Raw genomic sequence first — 23,338 nt, 5'->3', positions numbered from 1 at the left:
TTTACTGAGTGCCTACCTGGGCCAGGCAGGGTCCGGGTATTTATCTATTTCTCATCTCATCCTCAACTGTAACCCTGGAAGATGAATTTTATACCCATTTAATAGAAGAGCAAATAGAGTTAGAGAATTGAAGGGAACTTGCCATAATCACGCACCTAAGAAGGGGCAGGCCCGAGGGTTCAATTTCATGTCCCTCTCCACCACCCATGCTGCCAGTTCACCTCTGTCTCCCTGTCCACACCACATCTGTGTGTTCCACCACCCATGCTGCCAGTTCACCTCTGTCTCCCTGCCCACACCACATCTGTGTGTTCCACCACCCATGCTGCCAGTTCACCTCTGTCTCCCTGCCCACACCACACCTGTGTGTTCAGTGTAGAGGCCTAGGACCCACCGAGCTACTGTATCTTGTTGGTGCATACTCATTTCTCCAGCCTGGCAACCAAAAATCCAAGGAAAAGGATGCTCCTTCCCTCAGCCCCAGCCTCATGACCACTGGTTAGCTTCAAATTGAATATGTGGTAGAGCATCTTATTCTAGAACATCAGGAAGTCTTCCAGGACTGCCTGTTGTCTCGTTTTGCGTGTTCTGAGAGCATTGAATCATAGGCATGGAGTAGTCTCCCTATATATGCCTTCTCCCTTATTTCATAATGAAGCTAAATGTCCCCCACCGCCATTACCACCTCTGGCAATGGACACTCTTCCTGAACATCATGCTTCTTTGTAAAGGAGAGTTAGTTGTAAGGTACTGTGCACAGCTCAGCTTACATTGCCCCAATCAAGTGATGCCAAAGGAGGCCTTGGAATGTTCATGGTCTTGGCCTTTAAGAATTTTCTTTTCATGAGATTCAGGGTTCTTTTGGCTCTAAGACTTCCTTTTTCTCTTTGCTACATGAAGAACCTGCTGAATCCGCAGTGAAACTAATTGATGATGGGATATCAGTTAAGATAAAATAGTGCAGCAGCAGCTGGAATGTCTCTTTCTGTTCATTCCACACTTCTTTATTAAGCTCCAGCAATAGCTGGACATTGTTCTTGGGGTTGGAAATGAAATGGTGGACAAGAGGCCTTCCTGGAATTTACATTACAGTGGGGAAACAAGAAATAAAAAGTAAACAAGTTTAAAAAGTTAGATTACTAATTGTGATAACTCTGGTGGGGTGGGGAGGGCTGAAGTGATACTTTAGGTGGGACAGTCAGGAAACCCTCTGAGGCGGTGACATTTGAACTGAGCTTGACGGGTGAGAAGAGAGCTGAGCGTCCTGGAGAAGAATGTTCTAAGCAGAAATAAACAGCAAATGCAATCGCCGTGGGGCAGACAAGACCTTGGTAGTTTGAGCAGCAGAGAAGAGGTAGTGTGGCTAGAGAAAAAGGCTTGTGGGCCCCGGAGCAGCTGCAGTGTTATCCTAAGAACTTGGGAAGCCAAAGACAAGTTCGAAGCTGGGTTTGGGGTGTGTGATGGGATCTCGTTTTAAGAGACTGTTGGCGGCTGCTCTATAAAGGAGAGTCCGTGTGTGGAGATGTCGATGTCTTGATGTAAGGTAGGGTCTGTGTAACTCTAGAGAGGTGGGCTGATTTGGAATATATTTTGAAGGAAGTGTTGACAATGTTGCATTTGGAGAATGAGGAACACGTAGGAATAAGGACAACTTGCCGGGTTTGAGCTTGGGCCTCTGAGATGTGCTGATGGGTTGTAGATTTACTTTCTGAAGGCACAGTGCTTTGGGGCTAAATTTAAAGTGTGCAGAGGAGTGTCCCCTGTGAGTCCCTATCTCTCCATAGTTTTGGAATTCTGTCATGGCGGGTAGGGCGTAAGGCAGGGAGGGCGTAAGGGCACTGGGCAAGAGAGAGTGTTGAAAGAGAAAGTGATGAATGAACAAATCCTCCCTAACTAATAGCTTTATGAAGTGTGGTTCCCATACTCAAGACTAAGTCACTTTCTCTCAGCTCTCTAAAGCATGCTGGGTACTCTGTTCTAGCACTGGGGGGCAGTTTGGGTTACTCCCCTTAGGGGTGTCTTCCATAAATGGGCGATGTTTGCCATAACACTTGAGAACCGTCCTCATTCTTCTTGGAGGAAAGAGAACAGCCTCAGCGTGTGGGAGATAATTTGCATATTACATCTGCTTTTCCATTTAGGTCTTAGGTGATGTGATTTCTTCAGGAGGCTAAATGGAGGCTTGATTGTTTGCCGGCAGATCAGAGAGAAATGGAAAAATCGCACTGTAAATTTCCCAGCAGAACAGAGTGCTGTCAGTCCCCTGAGCCCCAGACAGTGATCTGCTTCTAGCATAGATGCTCTTCCTTTTCCTTACTGCCCGAGTCTGGCTCCGTCCATAACGAGAGAGCACCTTAAGTCACCAGGGGTGGGATTTTTTTCTCTACAGCTTCTGAGTTTATTTTTAACCTGAGTGATTCCAGGTGGGCAGGGACTAAGCAGTCACAAACATGGCCACCCAGCTGCTTTGCTTTTGGGAGAAAATGTGAAAGTCTATCTCTGTTGCTGTGTAATGGCCTGACTATTTTTAGATTGGGCTGCCAGAGATATAAATTGCTATTTTAGTCTGCAGCCTGGTGGTGGGTAGGCAAACCTCGCTTACTGTTCCCTACACAGAGCACTCTCAATTTAATCCACCCGCAACCATCTTGGAGCCTGCCCTTTACCCTTTAAAGTTCCTAATAGGGTATGCTACTTATAGCTCTGTTGTTATGTCTCAGGGTAATGACATGGTAGATCCTTGAATGCTTGGGACGCTTTTAAAGCATCCTTCCCAAGAATATAATTATTTTCTTTTTTACTAATAAGAGCTGTATAGCAACACTCTTGTCCTTTGGGAAATTAGTAAAATTATTTAAAGAATTATCAAGGGAGAAAAGATTTATTTATCTGTGTGTGAGAATAGCTTAGATAAATTCTGAAGCTGTTAACTGCACGTTTCTCTTAAACAGTTTTCCAGCCATCTGTTGAATTCCACTCAATATATATCTTGCACACTAGTTAGATAGCTAACCTATTGGTAGTTCACGTGGAACATATTCATTGTCCCAAATTCATTGCCCAGTGGAATTTCCACCTGAACTCTCTATATTGGGTTAGTAGAGACTGTCATTTTATTTATTTTTTATTTGCTCTAAGGATAACAGTCTCTTCTTAATTCAGGAAGAAAGTGCTAGTCCTTTGTTAATAAACTGGACACTGTTTAGAACAACTTGACCATGTGTTTTGGCCAATGTTTGACAACCTGGCTCTGCCATTTGCTTCAGCCTGGTACCATTTTTCATCATCTTAATTAATTAGATGTGACGACTCAGAACTCCTTAGTGGCAAATAAGAAAATCCCCCTCTCCCAGTTTAAACTAGCTCAAGCAGAAGGATGATTTACCGGACAAAGCCTGTTGACATCTCCCAGGCTCCAAGCACAGGAGCGCAGCTTGAGTGCTGAGCTCTGAATGCTGTCAGGGCTCTTTGACCTCCGTTTGTTTCTCTGTGTCTGCTGCTTTCAGGCAGCTGCTTTTTTATCTTCCCGAGTTTACATCTCCCTTTTTCCCAAGAACAGAGAGGCTAAACCAGAATCCTTCATGAAACATGGCTGGGGTATGGGTTGGGTTTTGGGGGATCCTCACCCACACACTGAAATGGAAGAATGCCATTTGTCTCTTCAGGTCTGATGGTATTGGTGCTTTTCACTCTAGGATTGCTGATTGCCACAAAGTTAGCCCAAAAGGAAGTATGGAATATGGCCATGTGTCTGTATGTGTAACAGGTTTTGGTATTTGGATACATGCACACATTTGTTTGTATATGTGAATTTTATAGCTGAAGTATCAGGTACTAGTCATATATTTGGATTTTGAATCAAACTCTTAATTCAGGAAGAATGCAGGTGAAAATATACCTCTTGTGTAGGTGGCCCAGGGGCAGCCAGGTATCATTTGTTTGAGCTGTCTGGAACAGGTAATGCAGTATAGGGAGACTAGTTGGACAGGCCTGCTAATCATGGGATGTAGGTTTAAAAATCTACATGTATAAAGCCTTATAAACTTTGAGAGAGAAAATAGAAACCTTTCAAATGCATTGTATCCCTTTTCATTTAATGGCAGTTACCAGCATTTGTAAAATTTTGAAAAATTCCCATGATTTTTTTCCTAAGATTTCAGGTTTGATCGTGCCCTTTTTTTATCTTTAATTTTTTTTAGTTTTGGGGAGTACCAGTTGAAGGGAGTGGTTTCTGTTTGCTTTTGGTTGGTAGAAGGTTTTTCTTTGGAATAAGCTGAAAGAATATTTCACCCGATAAACTGGGACATTTGCTTTAGGATCATTGCTGCTGACTCAGTTTACACCTGTTTAGTGGCTTTGGTTTTATTCCCATGACTAGGTATTTCCAGCAGTCGCTTCTTCATTTAGAATAGACAAGACAACCATTGGCAGGCTTCCCCATTGTTCTTCACAGGCTTCAAACTTTTCTCACATGATGTCCTTTTGTTTCCAAAGGTTCATGAACCACCGGGCCCCAGCCAATGGCCGCTACAAACCAACTTGTTACGAACATGCTGCTAACTGTTACACACATGCAGTGAGTGTATTTTTCTGCCTTTTTCTTCTTTCCCAAAGGGCTTTGGTGGGAGGAAGGGGCAATTATCTCTAGTGACCTCAGCCCGAGCAGTTGGATTTACCCATCTCTGTGACCTTACCTACCAGGGTATCACTGCTGGGTCACATCACCAGAAACTCTGTGAGCGTGTCTGACACTGGGTGCTCTGACCCACAGTCAGCTCTGTCCATCCTGGACTTGCTTTCTCTGACAAGATCTTCTTTAAAAAGATAATATCAGTAAGTACCCTAGGTATAGGAAAACCAAAGAAAACTATTTATGATGACTGTCAGCCCTGGAATGAAATGAATCGCCTTTTCAAGACAGTCAGCTGTGCTCATTAGCCAAGGAGAATTCACAATTTTTTCAAAAGGTGCTGATTTTACTAGGTGATCCTCTGAAACAGGTAGCCATATCCTCCCCACCCCTCCAGTGGCCAGTGCTTCTCAGAGCAGTTACTACTCCATATTGTTGAAGAAAAAACGGATTTAATCCCTAAATTCAGAGTGAATTTTTTCTTTCTTGTAAAAGCAAAACATGCTCGTTATAAGAAACTTAGAAAATATTGGAGAATATATAAGAAAAATAAAACTACTCAGAAATAACTTGTTAACACTTTGGTGCATTTCTTCTTTTTATGTGTGGTGTTTGTGAATATGTATGTATTTTCATAGTTTTGCTATTAATGTCATATTATTGGCGTTTTCTTGTGTCATTTTAAATTTCCCTTTATCTGTGATTTTGTATTCCCTTTGAAAATTGCATTTAGTCAGACTTTTGAGGGAAAAATGGTAGCTAGTGATATAGTCGGAAGACAAGAAATAGAAGAGACCAATTTACTCCTTTAGTGGAGAGTGTTTAGAACAGGCTGCTTTAATTATTTTAGACAGTGTTAGTACAATATGTAGGTTATATACATATGTCATTAAAATAAAATTTGCTTGAAGTAAGTTGTGCCTTTTCATTTCTTTAAGCCCTTCCCCAAAGCATAGTCACGGTGTTTTCTGTAAAGGAACTATGATGCTGAGTAAACCCAGAATAAACTAGTTTTTGGTGGATTTCTTTATAATCTAATAGAGCAATGCCATTTGGTCATTACTTAGCACAAATCAAACTTTATAAAGCCCCTGTTTTATGTATTATAATAGTGGAATTCAGATATTACTTGGTACTACTGAAACATCACCCTAATTTATCACTGGCTTCCTTTTTTACTTAGGTGCTAAGCAGATTTTTACTTAAATAATTCATATGCTGGAATCTTGTTAAAATTTTTTTCTTTAGAAAAAAATTGGTACCTGACTTGCCTGCCCTGGATTCCATGAAGGGGCTTCAGTAGTGAAATTTGGAGTAACCGCTCCAGCGGACAGTCTCCCTAGACCCATGGTATAGATTCTGGGCACAGGAAGGATTCAGTGGAATTCTCTAGACTTGAGCTGACCCCTGTCTTTGCCTTAATGACATGCTCATGGGAAGCGAGCTTGACAGCACCAGAGGGTCAAAATGTTTAGAGTCCAAACTTGGTTTTAAAGACGGCACAGCCTAATTTTTGTCACCTTTACCAGCCTGGGTATCCATTTTTTATTCTTGACTAAATGTTCGACGAATTTAACAGAACTAAAAGTAAAATTACTTCTGAAGATAATTGTCCACAGGCCCCTAAGAAAATAAGTGTGTGTGTGTGCACGCATGTATATTTAAGTCTAGGTCAGGATTAGGATATAAGGAATATAAAAGTTTGAAAAGCAGTTGGTTTATTTGTCCTGTTCCTTCACTCATGGCTCCAATATGCACCCATTATTTTCTCTGTTTACCAACTGCAAAACACTGATAAAAGTTATGAAAATATGCCTTGATAGTTTCCATACTAGGGACCAATAAGAGCAATCAATGAAGTGCTTGTTACTTAGCACAATGTTGAGCATTTAAGTATAATAGTTTGGCTATTGAGATGCACAGCTCACCTTTAGGAATAATATTTGCTTGAGATGGACCTGAAATATCCCTCAACTTATCTCTTCTGGATCTGTCACAAGTTAAGGAACACTTGTATAAAACAAAGTTAAGGAAAAACTGACAAAACCTCCATGTTAATTTTTTAGAACATAAATTGTCATCTTATTAAACTGTATGCCTGGTTTTTGAATTTCAGAGAGCAGTAAAATTTCTAAAACAGACAAAACAAAAAACTTTCATCATCCTCATTTTGTTAAAGAGAGGATGGTTTAACAAGAAAAAAGTAGGAAGGGCATAATCTCAAAATAATTAAATTCTGTTTTATGAGAAACTTTATTGTTTGTTGTTCTTAATTTTCTCATTTTGTCTGGACCAATGAAAACTTCGGCATTTGAAAATTCAGTGCTGATTAATATTCTTTTGCAAGAGGGCAAAAATAGATGTTGGTGTAAAAAAGGTAAGATTGCTAAAGTTTGCATTCTGTGCCAGGTATACTTACTCTAACATCTGATGAAGTAGCTTATTTCTCCTGAGGGTGTCTGTTATTATAAAATGTTTACTAGTCATACTGATATGACTAGTTATTGAAATTTGTATCCATATGAAGTATAAAATATGGTGCAAAAGGCAAAATTCTAAGATTCTAGTCTCTTAAAATTATTTGAATAGGTGAGAATGGATTACCCTTGCTTACTTGAAAGGTGCAATTAAAAATGAAATAATCCAAAAACCCTTTCACTCTGCAGTAGCCCCCAGTTGTTGTAATGTACAGATCCAAACTAAAAATCAGGACATGTGACTTGAAGAATTGATTTTTTTGTGTGTGGCGTGTACATTACAATACTTATTGACTAGATTCATTCACTTACCCTTTGCTGAAATATTGGGACTTTAGGAGTACCTGAGGGAGACAGAAAAGAATATTGAAAACTTAGGACCTCTCTAGGAAATCTGGGTATGTTCTTGGCATTTGAGTATTTTAAGTACCTACTCTAAATCATGTTAGAGAATAGCATGAAATGTGTTCTTAATTAATGAAATTAGGATAAAAATCATTTGTTTTGCAACAGTTGAGTCATCTTGCATCCTTTACTGCTTATTTGTGTGTACATTGATGGGTATAATTCCTGGGCTCTTAACAGCAGTACCGGTTCCGGTGCAGCAACTGACAACTTTATCTGGCTCTTGTTATGATTATCCAGGAGAGGCAAACATTTGTTTTAAAATAGTCTTTCTAAAATTTTCCCTGGTAAACTTATGTATTTTTAACAAAGGTCTCAATTCAGTAAAACTTAGGAGATTGACTTTTCTTTGCCGTTCTCTCAGTTCCTCATTGTTCCGGCCATCGTGGGCAGTGCCCTCCTCCATCGGCTGTCTGATGACTGCTGGGAAAAGATAACAGCATGGATTTATGGAATGGGCCTCTGTGCCCTCTTCATCGTTTCCACAGTATTTCACATTGTATCATGGAAAAAGAGCCACTTAAGGTACAGTGAACGGCATGCCATTTCAACAGAATAGTTCACTCAGGTTAGCCTCCCCTACTGGCATGTGTTGGTGAGGTGAGGCAAAGAATGACATTTTCCTGCCTTTTAGACTATAATGCTGTCCCATTATTCAGGAAATTTTCTATGCATTGGACAGAGTTTGAGGACCTCCCAATGTATCTAGGAAAAGTAGGCCTTTGCTCAGATACTACAAACAAAATTGCCCTGCTTTCCAAGGACATACAACTTAAAATCCCGAGACCTATTTTCCAATGATATCAAGCACACCAAAGATGCTCTAAGTGTGTGGCAGCTGTGGGCTGGTGACAAAGTACACCAAACTTGGAGTCAGCAATGGGGCTTAGAGTCCCAGCCCTGCCACTTAGTGTTGTGTTGTCACTTGACCTCATGAAGCCTCAGTTTCCTCATCACTAAAATGAGAACAATAATGCCTGACTCAGGATTATTGTGATAAGTGAATGAGATGAAGTATGTGAAAATGATTTGAAAATTACAAAAGACTCTAGGACAAAGTGATGTAAGGAGGTATGCTAGAGCTTGGGTCCACTGTTTGGAAGTTCAGCTTTCAGAATTAGGTCCTATGTATCTATTCAAACAAGATTCTGGTATTTTGCTACTGTTAGCTTTCAGGTACTTTCCAGAGAATACCATGGTCCCTAACCTCCCAATAAGAAGGACGTAAAAGCATTCCTCTTCTTAGTGAAGGGTTAATTTGGGGGAATCCAAATGGAGCAACATGCTACGTGGGTGGGAATGGGTTCCTTATGAAATAGATTCTGTACAACCCAGAAGGGCAAAATTTCTTCTCAGCGAAACAGGATTCAGAGCAGACTTAGAGTGATTTTAAATAATATTAGAATATACTTTTTGATTTTATGGAATGTCCCCAAAAGTCTCCACCTATTTAAACAATCTAGTATTAAGAAGACATGCTTCATTTCACAAAAGAATTTGGGACTTACAAGATGATTACTGGTTTCTTTACATGTAGAATCAGAGTTTTAGTGCTGGAAGGATTCTTAAGGGTCGTCTAATCCCATCCCCTTAATTTTCACCTGGAGAAACTGAGGCTCAGAGAAGTGGTCTGACTCACCCAAGCCGGTGATTCTAGCAGAATCTGATCATCCCAGGACCTGTGACTCCAAGTCCTGTGGTTTTTTCACCGCGCCCTTCACTTATGGCTTATAGTTTGCAGTCTGCTACCTTTCCCTGTAAGGTGACAGTTCCCTGGGCTTAAAATAAAAGGCCATTGAATCACAAGGGCGCTCCGGGACACTCAGAAGAGAGCCTCAAAAGTACCTGTCTTGCCTCTTCAGGACACACTGTCGCAGAGGCCAGAGCACTTCATTATCTTCTTGGCACAGTCCAACACTTGTGGTTGCCTCAGCTGACTCAGCTCTGATGTCTAGGTTTCTGAATCAATAAAGAGTTGTAGATGCTTACTCCAGTATTCAGAGCCTCCCTGCCAGGGACTGGACAAGAAGGTGTAATAGAAACCAGACTCTCTTGAACCTTGAAATACCACTGCTAGAATCATAAGCCGTGGATGGATTTTTACTCTGCATTAATTTTTTTAAGTATCCAAGTATAGCCTTAATTTAAATAAAAGAGAGGAAGGAATTAGCATTTATTGAGTACCTACTATGTGCTAGGTGCTGTGCTAAATACATTTAACGCTCACACATACTCTATGATAGAGAAGTAATGTTACTTCTGTTTCACCTGTCAGGAAAGTGAGGGTCAGAGAAGTGGATGGCCAATCGTGAATAAAAGTGCAAGTCTGATTTTACCGGCTGTAATAGTGCGTAACAATGTAGAAAGAAGGGTTAGCAAGGCCCCAAACCTGGCTAAGAATCGCAATCATCCAAGGAGTTTAAAAAAAATATTCTCCTCTTCCCTCCATCTTCTACCTCATCTTCTAACACTTTTAAATTAGAATCTTCTGGACTAGAGTTCCTGACTATATTTTGTGAGCTCCCCAGGTGATTCTGATATGCAGTCAAGTTTGTGTTAATCTACTTAGTGTTCGCTTTTTTAGACCTGTGACCTAAATTATTTTCACTTCTTCACTAACACTAACCATGCCTGAAACACCCTCAGCCTGCTTTGCTGACATATGTGTGTTGAGGCGAAAATCTAATACTAGTGCTCCACCAAATCATAGTTACTACCCCTTGAACACTGAAAATGGATTCAAGACAATGCAATGCATTCGTACTTTTAAATGACCTCCTAAAGGGCAGATTGTCTCATCCTTTCTGTGACTAGACCTCAGTGAGCCCGATCTTGGTACACTTCCCAACTTTTCCGTTTTAGAAGGAGGAACTTGCTTAGAAATCCAGGTGGCTACACTCTTGCAGAAAATTCGCCTTTTGTTGTTGTTGTTGTTGTTAATGCTGTTCCTAGTATATTACAACTTCTTACAACTTTATTACAACTTATTATCTACACTAAGATGTTTGACGTAAAGTTTTCTTTAAAGATATTATAAAAAGTCATGAAAAATGTGACTTCGGGGAATGTTTACTGAGCATCACGACTTCGTGCCCTGCCTGTGATAGGGGTTGAGGAGTGGTCTGCCCTCAAGGAATTTCATTTTCCTGTTAGATAGGATCTAAAAGAAATGGGAAACATCAGAAAAGACAGATTTTGTTTATTGGTTTATTTTAACCACCTCAGAGTCCCTGTGAGATTCTGTCCCTGTATCTCATGCCTGGTGAATATCTATTGTATGTGCAATCTTAAAAATATTATAAACTTTTACTTCTGGCTTCATATTATTAAAAATAGCAGTGTGACTTTGAAGGCCAAATTATAAATGCCATGAGAAACCAGAACAAGAATGGAAATCACAACATAGTGGAGTGATAGCCCATACTTCCAGTCTGAAATTTTTCTGAAAACTTTATCTAACTTTTTCCCCCCACTAGGACAGTGGAGCATTGTTTTCACATGTGTGATAGAATGGTCATCTATTTCTTCATTGCTGCTTCTTACGCTCCATGGTAAGATACCGTCTTTCTATTTTTAAAGGTAGTGTTTTTCTGATAGAATTCCTCAGTCCTCTTTTCCTCCCTTCTTCCTCTCCCTGCTCAGCCCCCACGCATATACCCCACCCGTCTCCTCTCAACACACAAACATACATGCATGTTTTTTTCCATTTTAATTTACTTGGGTCAGATTGCATATTTTCAGGGGAGAATGTTGCTGCTATTTAGAATACATATCTGGCATTGGATTGTTCAAGAGAAGTGCTATGAACTTGTGTGTAGGTGGCTTGTTCACTTTTGAAATACGTTACCTTTGCCTTCCGTATTCTTTCTATATACTTCTGCTGCTGTTCAGAATGCTTGGACATCTAATTGTTTAAGTGGAAATGCTATAAATATGTAGGCGGAAAAGAAGCTCACTTTTGAAATTTAGAGTTTTTGTCTTCGATTCACTTCACAGCACAGTAGCTACTGTATACATGGAATACGTTTCTCACTTTTGCTGTATAAGAGAACTAGCCAAATTAGTTAGCTACTTAAAATACCTAATAGTCTGTTCAATTTCCTTGATCTTCCTGCCCTTTTGGTATAGATCAGATAGAATATTTTGTTGCTGTGAAACCAATAATTAAAGAAACATTAGTTTTCCTCTGTCAAGTCATTGTCCAGTTTTAAACACTCAAATTCATAATATGTTATCAACTACTACAGTCATTAGAAACAGCAGGCCTCTGGATTCTGACTAATGCAGCATCCATCATTCAAAAGAAACCTAATTATCTGTTGGAGTAAAGAGTAAGTGCTTCCTCTCCCCAACACCTGTTAGTAAATTATAGGTCTGCATCATATTGGAACGAGAACACTTAAAGGCTTTTGTGTAGTATACCTCAATTTGGAATAAGTAAATAAAAATTTTAAATGTAGGCTGAGGAATCAAATATTACAGTAGGCAATTTGTTCATATGTAGTCTTTGATATGCAGGTGGTACCTTTGCCATTTGGAAATATTAATTTTGTAGCAGTAGTCGATCAGAACAACATTTGTTTTTTTCTCATATCTATTCTTAGTATGAACTTAGTACAAATGAATCTGCAGCATTTTAAAATGCAGCCTTCACAAGAGTCCATGGTTAAATTCTAACAAAATGTCTTCCATAACAGATGTTGGGCTGATTCTTCTCATGTTCTCTCTTGGCAGAGAGATTGATAATGGAGACGCTTGGTCTGTGTATTAGGTATCCACTGTGGGTATGCGATCCCAGGTCAGGATTTTGTTCAGGGTTCTCGTCAAGCTTTGTAAGCAATCTGCTCCCAAATATGTTATCAGAAATAAGAAGGCAAGCAGCCTCTACAGCAGTCTGCCTAATAAGGAACCACAGATGTGATGGGACTCACTTCTACATATCTCCTTTTAGCTGGTTCTATTTTTAAACCACGTTGGGTCTAATTCTGAGTCTTAAAGGTCGACTGACAATTTGATCTTTGAGTTACTAATTTTACCAAAATTGCCCAAATACCTCCATGGCATGTTGTGTGCGTTTTCTTCCTAGTCTTATCCTAGTACTCACTCTGCCAATTTTCAAGACTAGGGGAAAACGCAGGTTCTAAGAATTCCCCTCATTTATCACTTCTGTTCTTTGTTGTCATGTTTACATTTTTAGGTTAAATCTCCGTGAACTTGGACCCCTGGCATCTCATATGCGTTGGTTTATCTGGCTCATGGCAGCTGGAGGAACCATTTATGTATTTCTCTACCATGAAAAGTAAGAGAAAATAATTTACATTTGATAGTTTTAAAATTAACTGTCTAAATTTTATCTACATTACAACGCAATTTACTCATATTTGCCCTTCAAAATAGTAGAAATACATAAATAGAATAAATATTGTTTATAGCAAATCTTCAAGACCATTTGGTCTTCATTATCAGTGGGGAGGTTGCTGCAGAAAGAAATGAATGGCGCTTGTGTGGTGTGAGGTAGTTGAGGGACAAGGCGGACTGTCACTTTAGAGTCAGTTGGACCTCATTTCACATCCTCAGGTAGCTCGGCCTTATCAGCAGACTGGCCTTATCCTCTGTGATACACAGTTACCACGTGAGAAAAGCAACTGCTTTTCAAAGTTTTCTAGGAAATTGAAGATAACAGACATGAAGTGCCCAGCACAACATTTAACCTAGATAGGAACCCAGAGGATGTCCCAAACTAGGATTCCTGAGAAAGGAGATGTTTGGAAGGACATCTAAACTCTTAATATCCTAACCACAGGGCACAATTTTTTAAACCTATTATTTGTGGGTCTTAGAAGTGTGAAACGATATAAATAGGAAAGCTGATTGAAATTTAGCATCTTAGCTCGAGAGGGGACCTTCAAAGCCATCTATTCCAGCTTCATGCTTAAAACTGAGAACATTTAGGACATGCATTAATTAGTACTCATCTGGAATTAGGACCCAAGGGTCCTAGCTCCTATGCCATGGCTCTTTTCATTATTTCACATGTCTGAGTTTGAGAAACTCACAACCATGAAATCATTGTCATTGAATGCAGTTTATTGAATTCTTTATCTATGGTGGTTGGCAGAATGGCTCTCAGAATTGAAGATAATTTGTGTTTATCACAGAGTATTCAATTGTGTTCTCTTTTCAGAAGAAAATGGTAGTTTTCAATAACTTCTCTTTGACTTTGAAATTCACTTAAATGCATTTTTTACCATAATTAGCAATTCTTAATGGTGTTGTGCAGTATATATAAGTCCAAGGGAACGTTTTGCTTCTTGGGCTCAAACTCCTAATTTATATTCTTGGGTAAAATAGAAAGTAAAGTGGGCTAGCCCTAGTGGCCTAATGGTTAAGTTCAGTGTGCTCTGCTTCAGCAGCCCAGATTTGGTTCCCAGGCACAGACCTATACCACTTGTCTATGAGTGGCCATGCTGTGACAGTGGCTCACATACAGAATAGAGGAAGGTTGGCAATAGATGTTAGCTCAGGGTGAGTCTTCCTTAGCAAAAAAAAAAGAAAGAAAGTAAGACAACTATCCTTCCTCCTCTTCGAGACCTGCTAATGTAAACCACAGCTGCACACCCCTTCCTCCCCAGCTTCCTGATATGTTCCTTCATGGTGGATTTGGAGTATAAAATACTGAGAATGAGATATGAGTCACCCTGGGCCATTCGGTGCAGCAGATATTAGGGATATTACCTAAACTGTGCCAGGTGATGTTCTAGGCCCTGCAGATCCAAACGTAAATAAAACTCGGCCCCTGCCTTTGAGGAACGTAGAGTCTAGTTTGATGCAGCAGAAATGTATGTTGAATTTCAATACACTGTGTTTCTTAGCATTTTCAGACATTCCACAGCCTAATGTGAGGAGCCTTACAAATTGGAGTTTGTGCCGATGCAAAATAAAGAGACAAACAAAAATACATGCCCTTTGCTCCTTAGGGCTCTGTCTGTTTGCCACTGAGAAACTAGGCCCCAAGCGGCATCCACTTGTCTTCATAATTTCAGTTTCTTATGGCTGTGGGTTGAATGGTAAGGAGGGCAGACACTCTGGGATTAGAAGGGGGGACGCACGGTGGATTGGACTCCATGATAACTACTTTTGACAGAAAACATTTTCCAGATAGCCTGTGGACTCTGATGCTTCTCAGTCCTGAAAGGACTGCTAGTCCATTGTTATTCAACCACAGCACTTTGGTTAGAGGCCTACTGATCTCCTGCTGGGAAAATGCATTTCATTTGAATAGTTAAGCGTTTACATTTCTTTTTCAAAAGGAAAAACTGGTATGGAAACTGTCTGAGTGTTGTGGGAATAGATAAATTAAGTTAACTGCATTTTTATCCTGCAGGTATAAGGTGGTTGAACTCTTTTTCTATCTTACCATGGGGTTTTCTCCAGCCTTGGTGGTGACATCAATGGTAAGAAGTGGCTTCGTAATTTTCCTTACTTCACCTTATTTTCTTTGCAATTGCTGGGACTCTTAATATGTCTATAGATACAACATGTAGCCTTTCTTTCAAAGTTAGGATAGTTGTCCAGTAACTTGAGACTCAAAAGAAAAAAACATAAGTAACGAAGTGCCAGCAACTTGTACTAGCTACTGTCCAGAGTTTGTAGAAGTTAATACATTTAGGCATGTTTCTTTCCTTATGCTAATCTTCCGTATTAGTTTCTTTTGGATAACCTTTTGGTCCACCCCACCCTTCCCTCAAAGAACTGTGAGAGTATGTGAAGGTGCGTATTCCTGTGTGAATTACTTAGTGTCTTAACCCTAAATCGACTGAAAAGGGTAAATTTTGAGGTTTCTTACAGTGAAGAAAATGTACATTACTGACTTTTTTTTTTTTTGGTGAGGAAGATTGGCTCTGAGCTAACGTTTGTTGCCCGTCTTCCTCTGTTTACTTAAGGAAGATAGTCCCTGAGCTAACATCTCTGACAATCTTCCTTTATTTTCTATGTGGGATGCTGCCACAGCATGGCTTGATGAGCAGTGTATGGGTCTGCACCCAGGATCCAAACCCATGAACCCCGCGCCCCCAAAGTGGAGCACGCAAACTTAACCACTACGCTACCAGGCCAGCCCCTGACTTTTTAAATCTTAAGAATTGGAAGGACCTTAAAAGTTCATTTGGCTCAACATTTTACTAAGTCATATTATTTCTTTTTCTCAATAAAGTGCCTTTTTTATTTTTTAGCTTTGCTTGAAAATTTCTTTTGGGGACTTTCCTGGATGAGAGTGTAACATTACCTGTAGTAGGCAGTCACATGTGTATATATTTGAACTCTCTTTCACCTTGAATTACTGTTGAGAAATCTATGTATATCTGTCAATTTGAAACAAAAATATATCATTACAACCTCACCATCCCATCCAACTGGTTACTCGTGCCTGTTGCTAGGTACTCCAGTGTCGTCTATACTGTGGTTTTTGGCACTAGCCACTATATTAATTAAGAAACTCAGGTGCCAGCTCTGTGGCTGAGTGGTTAAGTTTGTGCGCTATGCTTCAGCAGCCCGGGGTTTTGCCAGTTCAGATGCTGGGCGTGGACCTAGCAGCGCTGATCAAGCCATGCTGAGGCCATGTCCCACGTAGAAGAACTAGAAGAACCTACAACTAGGATGTACAACTATGTACTGGGGGGCTTTGGGGAGGGGAAAAAAAAAAGAGGAAGATTGGCAACAGATGTTAGATTCAGGGCCAAACTTCCTCACCAAAAAAAAGGAAAGTCACAAGATGTTTACTTTGAACTCTCTTCTCAGCCTGTAATGGTCAGAGGAATTATACCAGTGATTTCACTCCTGAGCTCATAGGCACATTGTAAGAATGTAATTTTACTGTACATTGTTCTTGCCCTGGTCATAAAAACACCTGTAAAAGGTTTAAGAGTTACAAGTTTGCTTGTGTTTTTTCACAGGATATGTCTTAATGAGAATGCAACAAAATATGTTCTTTGAGATATGACGTTTGTGATGGCTTTAATAATTACCAAGCACCAAAAATACATAGAATTTAGTTGGTAAAGGCAACAGGGAATGGTGAGGAGTAGATGAATGACTGAAATGAGAAAATCTGCCTTGAAGGCGATATAGTCACAGGGCGATTCAGGACACCCGAAGCAATGTAAGCAGGGTCTATGTGAATAGGTTGCTGCTCATTAGAGTAGAACTTGAGGTAAATTCCCTTGCAGTGTCATAAGAGCAGGTTTATCCAGCATTTTTACTAGCCTAAATCTCTAATTGGCATTTTCACAAGTGGTACAATAGTGGGTGACTAGTGATTATGATAATCAAACAGGATAATCCCCACACTAACTTGAAGAACTTAGAATCAAACAGAAAAAGAAAATTCGTATTAAATAAGACACTATAATAAAGTTTTGAGATATCTTTGACTGGAGAAAGTATAGGTTGCTATGGGAGCACATGACAGAAGTACCAGTGGAAATGATACTTAAACTGTTTTAGAAAGACGAGTAGGAGCCGAGAGATGGTACAGGTGATACAAGTGGTGTAGGTAAAGATACAGCATGAAGGGAGCCCTGAAGAGGAGGAAAGCACTAGTATCTTTGAAGAACTGAAAATAGTTCATTGTTTGGATCGTGAGTGTGTGTACCTGTTTGAGTATACGTATATGCATGAGGTGGGTAATGATGCAGATAACACAAGTCTTGTGATAAAGCTGGAGAGCTGGACAGAGACCAGATCCAAAAGACCCTTGTAATCCATCTGAACTAATAAAGAAACAGACAGTATGGATGAAGACTCAGAGCTCTGGTTCTGGTCAAAATAATGGGTATCAGACTTACCCTGCTGCCATAAAGAACTATAAAACTGGAAAAAGTATATGAAACAACTATTTTTTGGCCTTGGACACACACAGTGTAGGTCCTTGATCCTTGAGGCAAGAGAAACCAAAAGATAAGCTTCAAATTCACCCCAGTTGTCTCCCGGGGGACACTTTCCAAACGGCAGTGAAAGAAACTGATCCAGAGAGCTGCAGTCTGGGTGGAGGAAATGGAAATCAGCATTTCAGCTACTGAGCCAGCTGCAGTTTGGGGGGCAGCATGCTGGAGAGTAGGGAGCTTTACAAAGAGAAGTCTCCATAAATCTACAGAGTCGTTTCCTTGAGCCTTTGCCCAGATACTAAGCTGGATTTGCACAGGGCAAGACTCTGCATGCCCTGGCTGAGAATAGCCATGGGAAGGCTGTGAGATCAATGGAGATTCCACAAGGTGCCCAGTGCTGAGAGATATCAGAATTCCAACCAGCCAGGGTGAAGAGACCGTGCTGAACAACTCAGGTATTCAGTTGACCCTAGCAATTTCACACATTAGGAGAAGAGCTACTGTAGCCTGCCATAGCAAAACCCCAAAACAAACCTCGAAAGGATAAAGTTGATTTTCCAGTAAATAAACTGCCTACCAGAACAAACCCAACATTCTTTGAAGGATGACAACAGAATCTATGCTCCTTAACAACTTGGCATCCACCATCCAAACAAACATTACTAGATAAGCAAGCAGAAAAATGTGACACACACATACACACAAACACGCACAGGTAAGGAAAAACAGGTCAATAGAAACAGATCCAAAGATGACAGTTGTTGAAATTAGCATACAAGGACTTTAGAACAATGAGTAAACAGATGAGGAATCTCAGAAAAGAAATGGAATTATAAAAAAGGAACCAAATGGAAATACTAGATCTGGAAACTATGCTATATTAAGAAAAAAGTTTATTGGAGAGGTTTAACACTAGATTGGATACTGCAGAAGAAAAGATTAATGAACTTGAAAAAGAATAGACAAGCCACAGACTGGGAGAAAATATTTGCCTTCTCTATATGTATCTAGCAAGGGATATGTATCCCAAATATATAAAACACTCCAAATCAGTAGTAAAAAGCCAGTCCTTTAAAAATGGGTAAAACACTTGAACAGACACTTCACAAAGAAAGATATACAAGTGCCCAATAAACCCTTGAAAAAGTGCTCGGCATCACTAGTCATCAGGGAAATGAAAATTAAAACCTCCATCTGCTTCACTACACACCCTGTAGAACGGTTAAAATGAAAAAGACTGGCAACACCAAATACTGGCAAAGATGTAAAATAACTGGAACCCTCCTTCCTTTTGGGGGAGAGTATAAAATGGTATAACTGCTTCATAAATTATTTTGCAGTTTATTATAAAATTAAATGTACATTTATGACTCAACGAGTATTACCCAACAGAAATGAAAACATATGTCTACAAAAAGACTCATAAAATACTGTAGATATTAATTTTATTCATAATAGCCCCGAAATGGAAAGAATTGGTAAATTACATTCAATAAATCAAGGGAATGCTAAGTAAAAGGAATGAATGATTGATATACACGAAGCATGTGTATGAATGTCAAAAACATTATATTGAGCAAAAAGAACCCAGATACAAACATGTACATACAGTGTAATTCCATTTATGTGAAGTTCTAGAACATTTAGACTTAGTCTGTGGTAATAGTAATAGGAACAGTTATTGCCTTGGTGGAAGGGATCGTCCAGGATTGGGAAGAGGTACCACAGAACTTTCTGGGCTGATGGGATAGTTGTGTATCTGGGTAGGCGGATGGGTTACATAGGTGTGTGCATTTATCAAAATCCATACTGGTCACTTAAGGTCTGTGTGTTACACTCTCAATTAATCATCAATTTTTTAAATCATCCTCCCCCCCACCCAAAAAATGAATGCACGTTCAGGAACCAGACTACCTTGGTTCAAATCTGATTGTGACACCTAAAGGCCATGTGGCCTTGGGCAACTACTTAACCTCTCTGTGTTTTAGTTTTCTTATCTATAAATTGGGATAATAATAGTAGCTAATTTAGAGTTGTGAAGATTAAATGTGTAAATATGTGGAAGAGCTTCAGTGTCTGCTACATAGTAACACAATAAAGACATTGATAATGAAGAAAACATTTTTGTTTTGTTTGTTTTAGCATTAACTATGTTCTGGTTCTTTGAAAGTTGATAAGGTAAATGTGATATCATGAGGAACTATCTATTAACAGAATGTTTGTCAAAACCAGCCTGTGTACTTGGTTTGGTCTCTCATTTATTGTTTTAGCAGAAAGAAAAAAGAGTGGGTATCTTTTGGGGCAGTGACCAGCTGTATGACTTTGTTCGGGTTACTTCATTTCTCTGGCCTTACTCTCTTCATCTCTAAAGTAAGGAGGTTGTGTTAGATGAGCAACTCTTACCGTTTGGGGGTCACGTGCCCCTTTGAGAATCTGATGAAAATCTTAACCTCTCCTAGAAAAATGCCCCTAATGTATGTACATGGAGAATTTTGTATAATTAGTAGATATTAATTGCTTTATAACCTTTAGGAAATAATGTGTTGTATTTTGGTTTTGGCCTTTTTTCACTTTTTAAATAAAGATAAATCTGGCTGAGTTCCATCTTACTAGATTAGTGGTAGTCAGTTAGGGTTGGCTCTTTCCCTATCTTTTGATCCTACAAAAACCGTGGGGTTGTGTGAACTTTGAAAACAGGACTGATCCTCACCTCTGGCCCTAGATCCTCGCTCCTGGTCTTCTGCTGCTGCCATTGCTGTAGCCTGGGCCTGTGCGCCCATTCCATTAGGCGGCTGCATGAGAGCTTCCCCATGCTGCCTGCTGGACTTGGCGGCAGCAGCCTGCTCCAAGGCTCACAACATCGCAGCCATCAGTGCCCAGGCCTCTGGGACACCCACACACCAGTCCCCTTGCAAGGCCTTGCCACCGTCTGGCTTATATTACCACCTACCCTGCAGAACCCAAGACCTTTCTATTCCTTGTCTCCAGGAATGCAGGGGCCTGACTAGTTTCCTCAGCTTCCTCAGCCCTGCCTCTAGTCTCTTCCCCTCTCAATCACACAACCCGATTTAATCTAGGTAGGCCTAGGTCTTTGAAAACCAAAAGCAGCCTAAACATTCTCCTTAGTGTGCTAAAGCACACACAACTGTTAACTTCTCGCTAAGCTAAGAACCTCTGAGGTTCAAGGACAAAAAGGCCTGGCAACATCTAGAAGGTACCCTATGATCTCTGATCTCGGAGGCCACTTCTAGCTGTGATTTTCCTGTGTCAGCCAAAAGGAACCAAGAGAAGCCTTTTGGTTTAGCTTATATAATATACTGTAGGACTGAGGTTATAGGCCTTTATATTACCAACCAGACATACATCATATTGCAAACCTAAGTAAGTTCACACAAGCAGGGAAAGTCGCAGAAAAGCAGTCAGTGCAGAACAGGGTTTAGGAGGACAAAGGGACGTGAAAACTCTGGCTGGGATGTAAATTATAAATGGAGTGGCGTGGGCGTGCCTTGTAGAGAAGAAAGCTTTTAAAGAGGAAGATGACAGCCAGGGATTGTACTTTATTAAAATGAAGTGCTGTATATGGATGCAATTGCAGTCTGCTTAAACATGCTATAGATGGGCAGAGTGTGCTGCTTTTCCCTGTGGGACCTGTTACCGTACTGCTTGGTCAAATCAAGACGGCCAACTCAAACAGTAATCCAGGTGGATGTCGAGGAGACTTTTCAGTTTACTTCATGCTTACAGATCAGGATTCTGTCCATGCCTAGCTACTTCATCGTCTAAAAAATCAGGAGGCTTAAGGGGACTTGCAGTTATCTCTTGAGCTTGTCACATCAGCGTAACATCAAAACCTTTTTATTTTTTTCCTCTGTTGACAGAATAACACCGATGGACTTCACGAACTTGCCTGTGGGGGCTTAATCTATTGCCTGGGAGTTGTGTTCTTCAAGAGTGATGGCATCATTCCATTTGCGCATGCCATCTGGCACCTGTTTGTGGCCACGGCAGCTGCAGTGCATTACTATGCCATTTGGAAATATCTTTACCGAAGTCCTACAGACTTTATGCGACATTTATGACCAATCTTTACTAGGTCTTCAAACCAGTATTATTTCGATTATGGCACTTGGGAGTGGGGTAAGAGCTGAAAATTGCACAGAGAAAAAGAAAAAAAAAGAAGACAACTGCACTGACTTTCTTTATATCTTTTGAATATAATTACTGTGAAAGTATAAAGGCTGTGTTCTGGAATTTTCCCCCTCACAGCAAATAAGGTAGTGAATTAATTATTCATTCCATTCCACTATCATGAAGGACTCTGGATAGACTTGGCCAACTGATGTTTACAGACCAGAATTTTGTATTTTAATTTTACAGATTTTACTACATGATTTTTCTAAATTACTAGGTCAGGTTCTAAAAGTCAGTGCAATAACAAATCTTCCTTTTTAAGAGAAAATTGTTTCTATCTCTTTCCCATTAGCTGTGTAAAGAATCATGGACAGAACTTACACTACTTTTACCATGTTTCATCTTGGCATAACATGGTTATTTTTTAAATAGAAACCTTAGTTTTTTGTAAATTTTTAAAATATTTTTCATTGAAGCGCATCCCTGCGGTTCCCCATTCATGTGAATTTTTGCAGCAAGCTGTCAACATTCCACAAGCGAACAAACATTATACCTCTTCTGATAGTTTTATTAAGCATGGAGAAATTGCCAATTTTTAAAAACTGCAGTTTCCCAAACTTTTCTGCCAACCTCTGACTCTGAATTCCATGCTGCTTTGGGCCATCTGCGTGACCTATTTGGTTTACCAGTGATGGAAAAGTATTTTGATATCATCAACTTTTTCAAAAGACTCGACTTTTTCTCTTTGCCTTTGCCATGTTTTCTTCAGGATCTCTTTCAACAGTAGATGAGTATTCCGTCTGTATGATGAGAGTATTATTGGGTTAGCCATCTGCTGAAAACTCCTGAAGAGAGTTACGAATTACAGTGAATAGTGGTATTGTCTGTTCAGTGCCCGACAGTTGAGTCATTGTCACTTAGCTCTATATTATCAGTTTGATATTGATTTTAAATTGTGGAAGTAGATGCATGAATTCACATTTCTACCTTTCCTCTGCATCTCCTGATAGACTTTTTTCTTTTTCATAGAAAAATATTTAAAGCATTGTTTGACAGATAGAAACTCATGCATCTGTGGTCCATGGGTTATATCCTGGCTCAGTGGAGTGATATTTGATATATTATTTTTGGTTTCCCCTCAGTGTCTTATATTAAGATTAACATATTAGTTATTTTGTTGATTAATCTCCTCTTGGTGTTTTGATAAATGAGCAGACCCTGCCTTTGGATTGGGTGCTGATAACGACTATTTTCTAGTAATGGGTTTGATCAATGAAATTGTTGGTTTGATGATACATTTAGGCTTATTCATTGAAATTTTGTACTGATACTGCTTTAAAAGAGGGTTTATTTTGTGTGTGTGTGTGTGTGTGTGTTTAGAATGCTCTGATTTTGGTGAATTATATGGGAATGAGAAACAGAAGAACTGGTATTTACTGGTGAATTCTTAAATAGGTGAAGTACCCAGTGATAACACCAACCAGACCACCGCTATCTGCATGATTCTGAACATCTAGATGCCTGTTGTTTTATTGTGTATATTTTATTTTTAATATATTAACTTTTGTAGATTCATTTGAAGTCTGCTCAAAAGTAACACTGTCAAAACCACTAAAATATATGTAAAAAATTGTGCTGTAGACTAGAATAAAATTGTTACTTGGATTTGTTCCACTGTCTCTAAATTAGATGACTGTGAAAATGATAATGCATTTTTGAGAGCTTGAGCTCATCCAGCATTTGTAATTTGTATACTAGCCTTTTTTTTGAAAAGTAAGGACAGGAAGAAAAATAAATGTGCCCTGTCATCTAGA

At 39.6% G+C, this 23,338-nt stretch overlaps 1 protein-coding gene across 2 annotated transcripts in view; it reads left to right on the top strand.

The window, feature by feature from the left end:
• The window catches only part of MMD (monocyte to macrophage differentiation associated), a 26,458-nt gene extending 3,120 nt beyond the window's left edge, over window positions 1-23,338 (top strand). Inside the window, exons 2-7 of one of the 2 annotated variants that reach the window (XM_023652818.2) lie at window positions 4,495-4,576; window positions 7,877-8,037; window positions 10,989-11,063; window positions 12,710-12,811; window positions 14,897-14,966; window positions 21,272-23,338. In XM_023652818.2, the coding sequence (XP_023508586.1) occupies window positions 4,495-4,576; window positions 7,877-8,037; window positions 10,989-11,063; window positions 12,710-12,811; window positions 14,897-14,966; window positions 21,272-21,472 (691 nt within the window). In that variant the 3' untranslated portion in view covers window positions 21,473-23,338. The remainder of the gene's footprint in view (window positions 1-4,494; window positions 4,577-7,876; window positions 8,038-10,988; window positions 11,064-12,709; window positions 12,812-14,896; window positions 14,967-21,271) is intronic. The other variant, XM_023652819.2, reaches the window with a different exon arrangement.

The sequence above is a fragment of the Equus caballus genome, chromosome 11, assembly GCF_041296265.1.
Source record: "Equus caballus isolate H_3958 breed thoroughbred chromosome 11, TB-T2T, whole genome shotgun sequence".
Lineage (NCBI taxonomy): Eukaryota > Metazoa > Chordata > Mammalia > Perissodactyla > Equidae > Equus > Equus caballus.
This window is presented reverse-complemented; position numbering and strand designations above follow the sequence as displayed.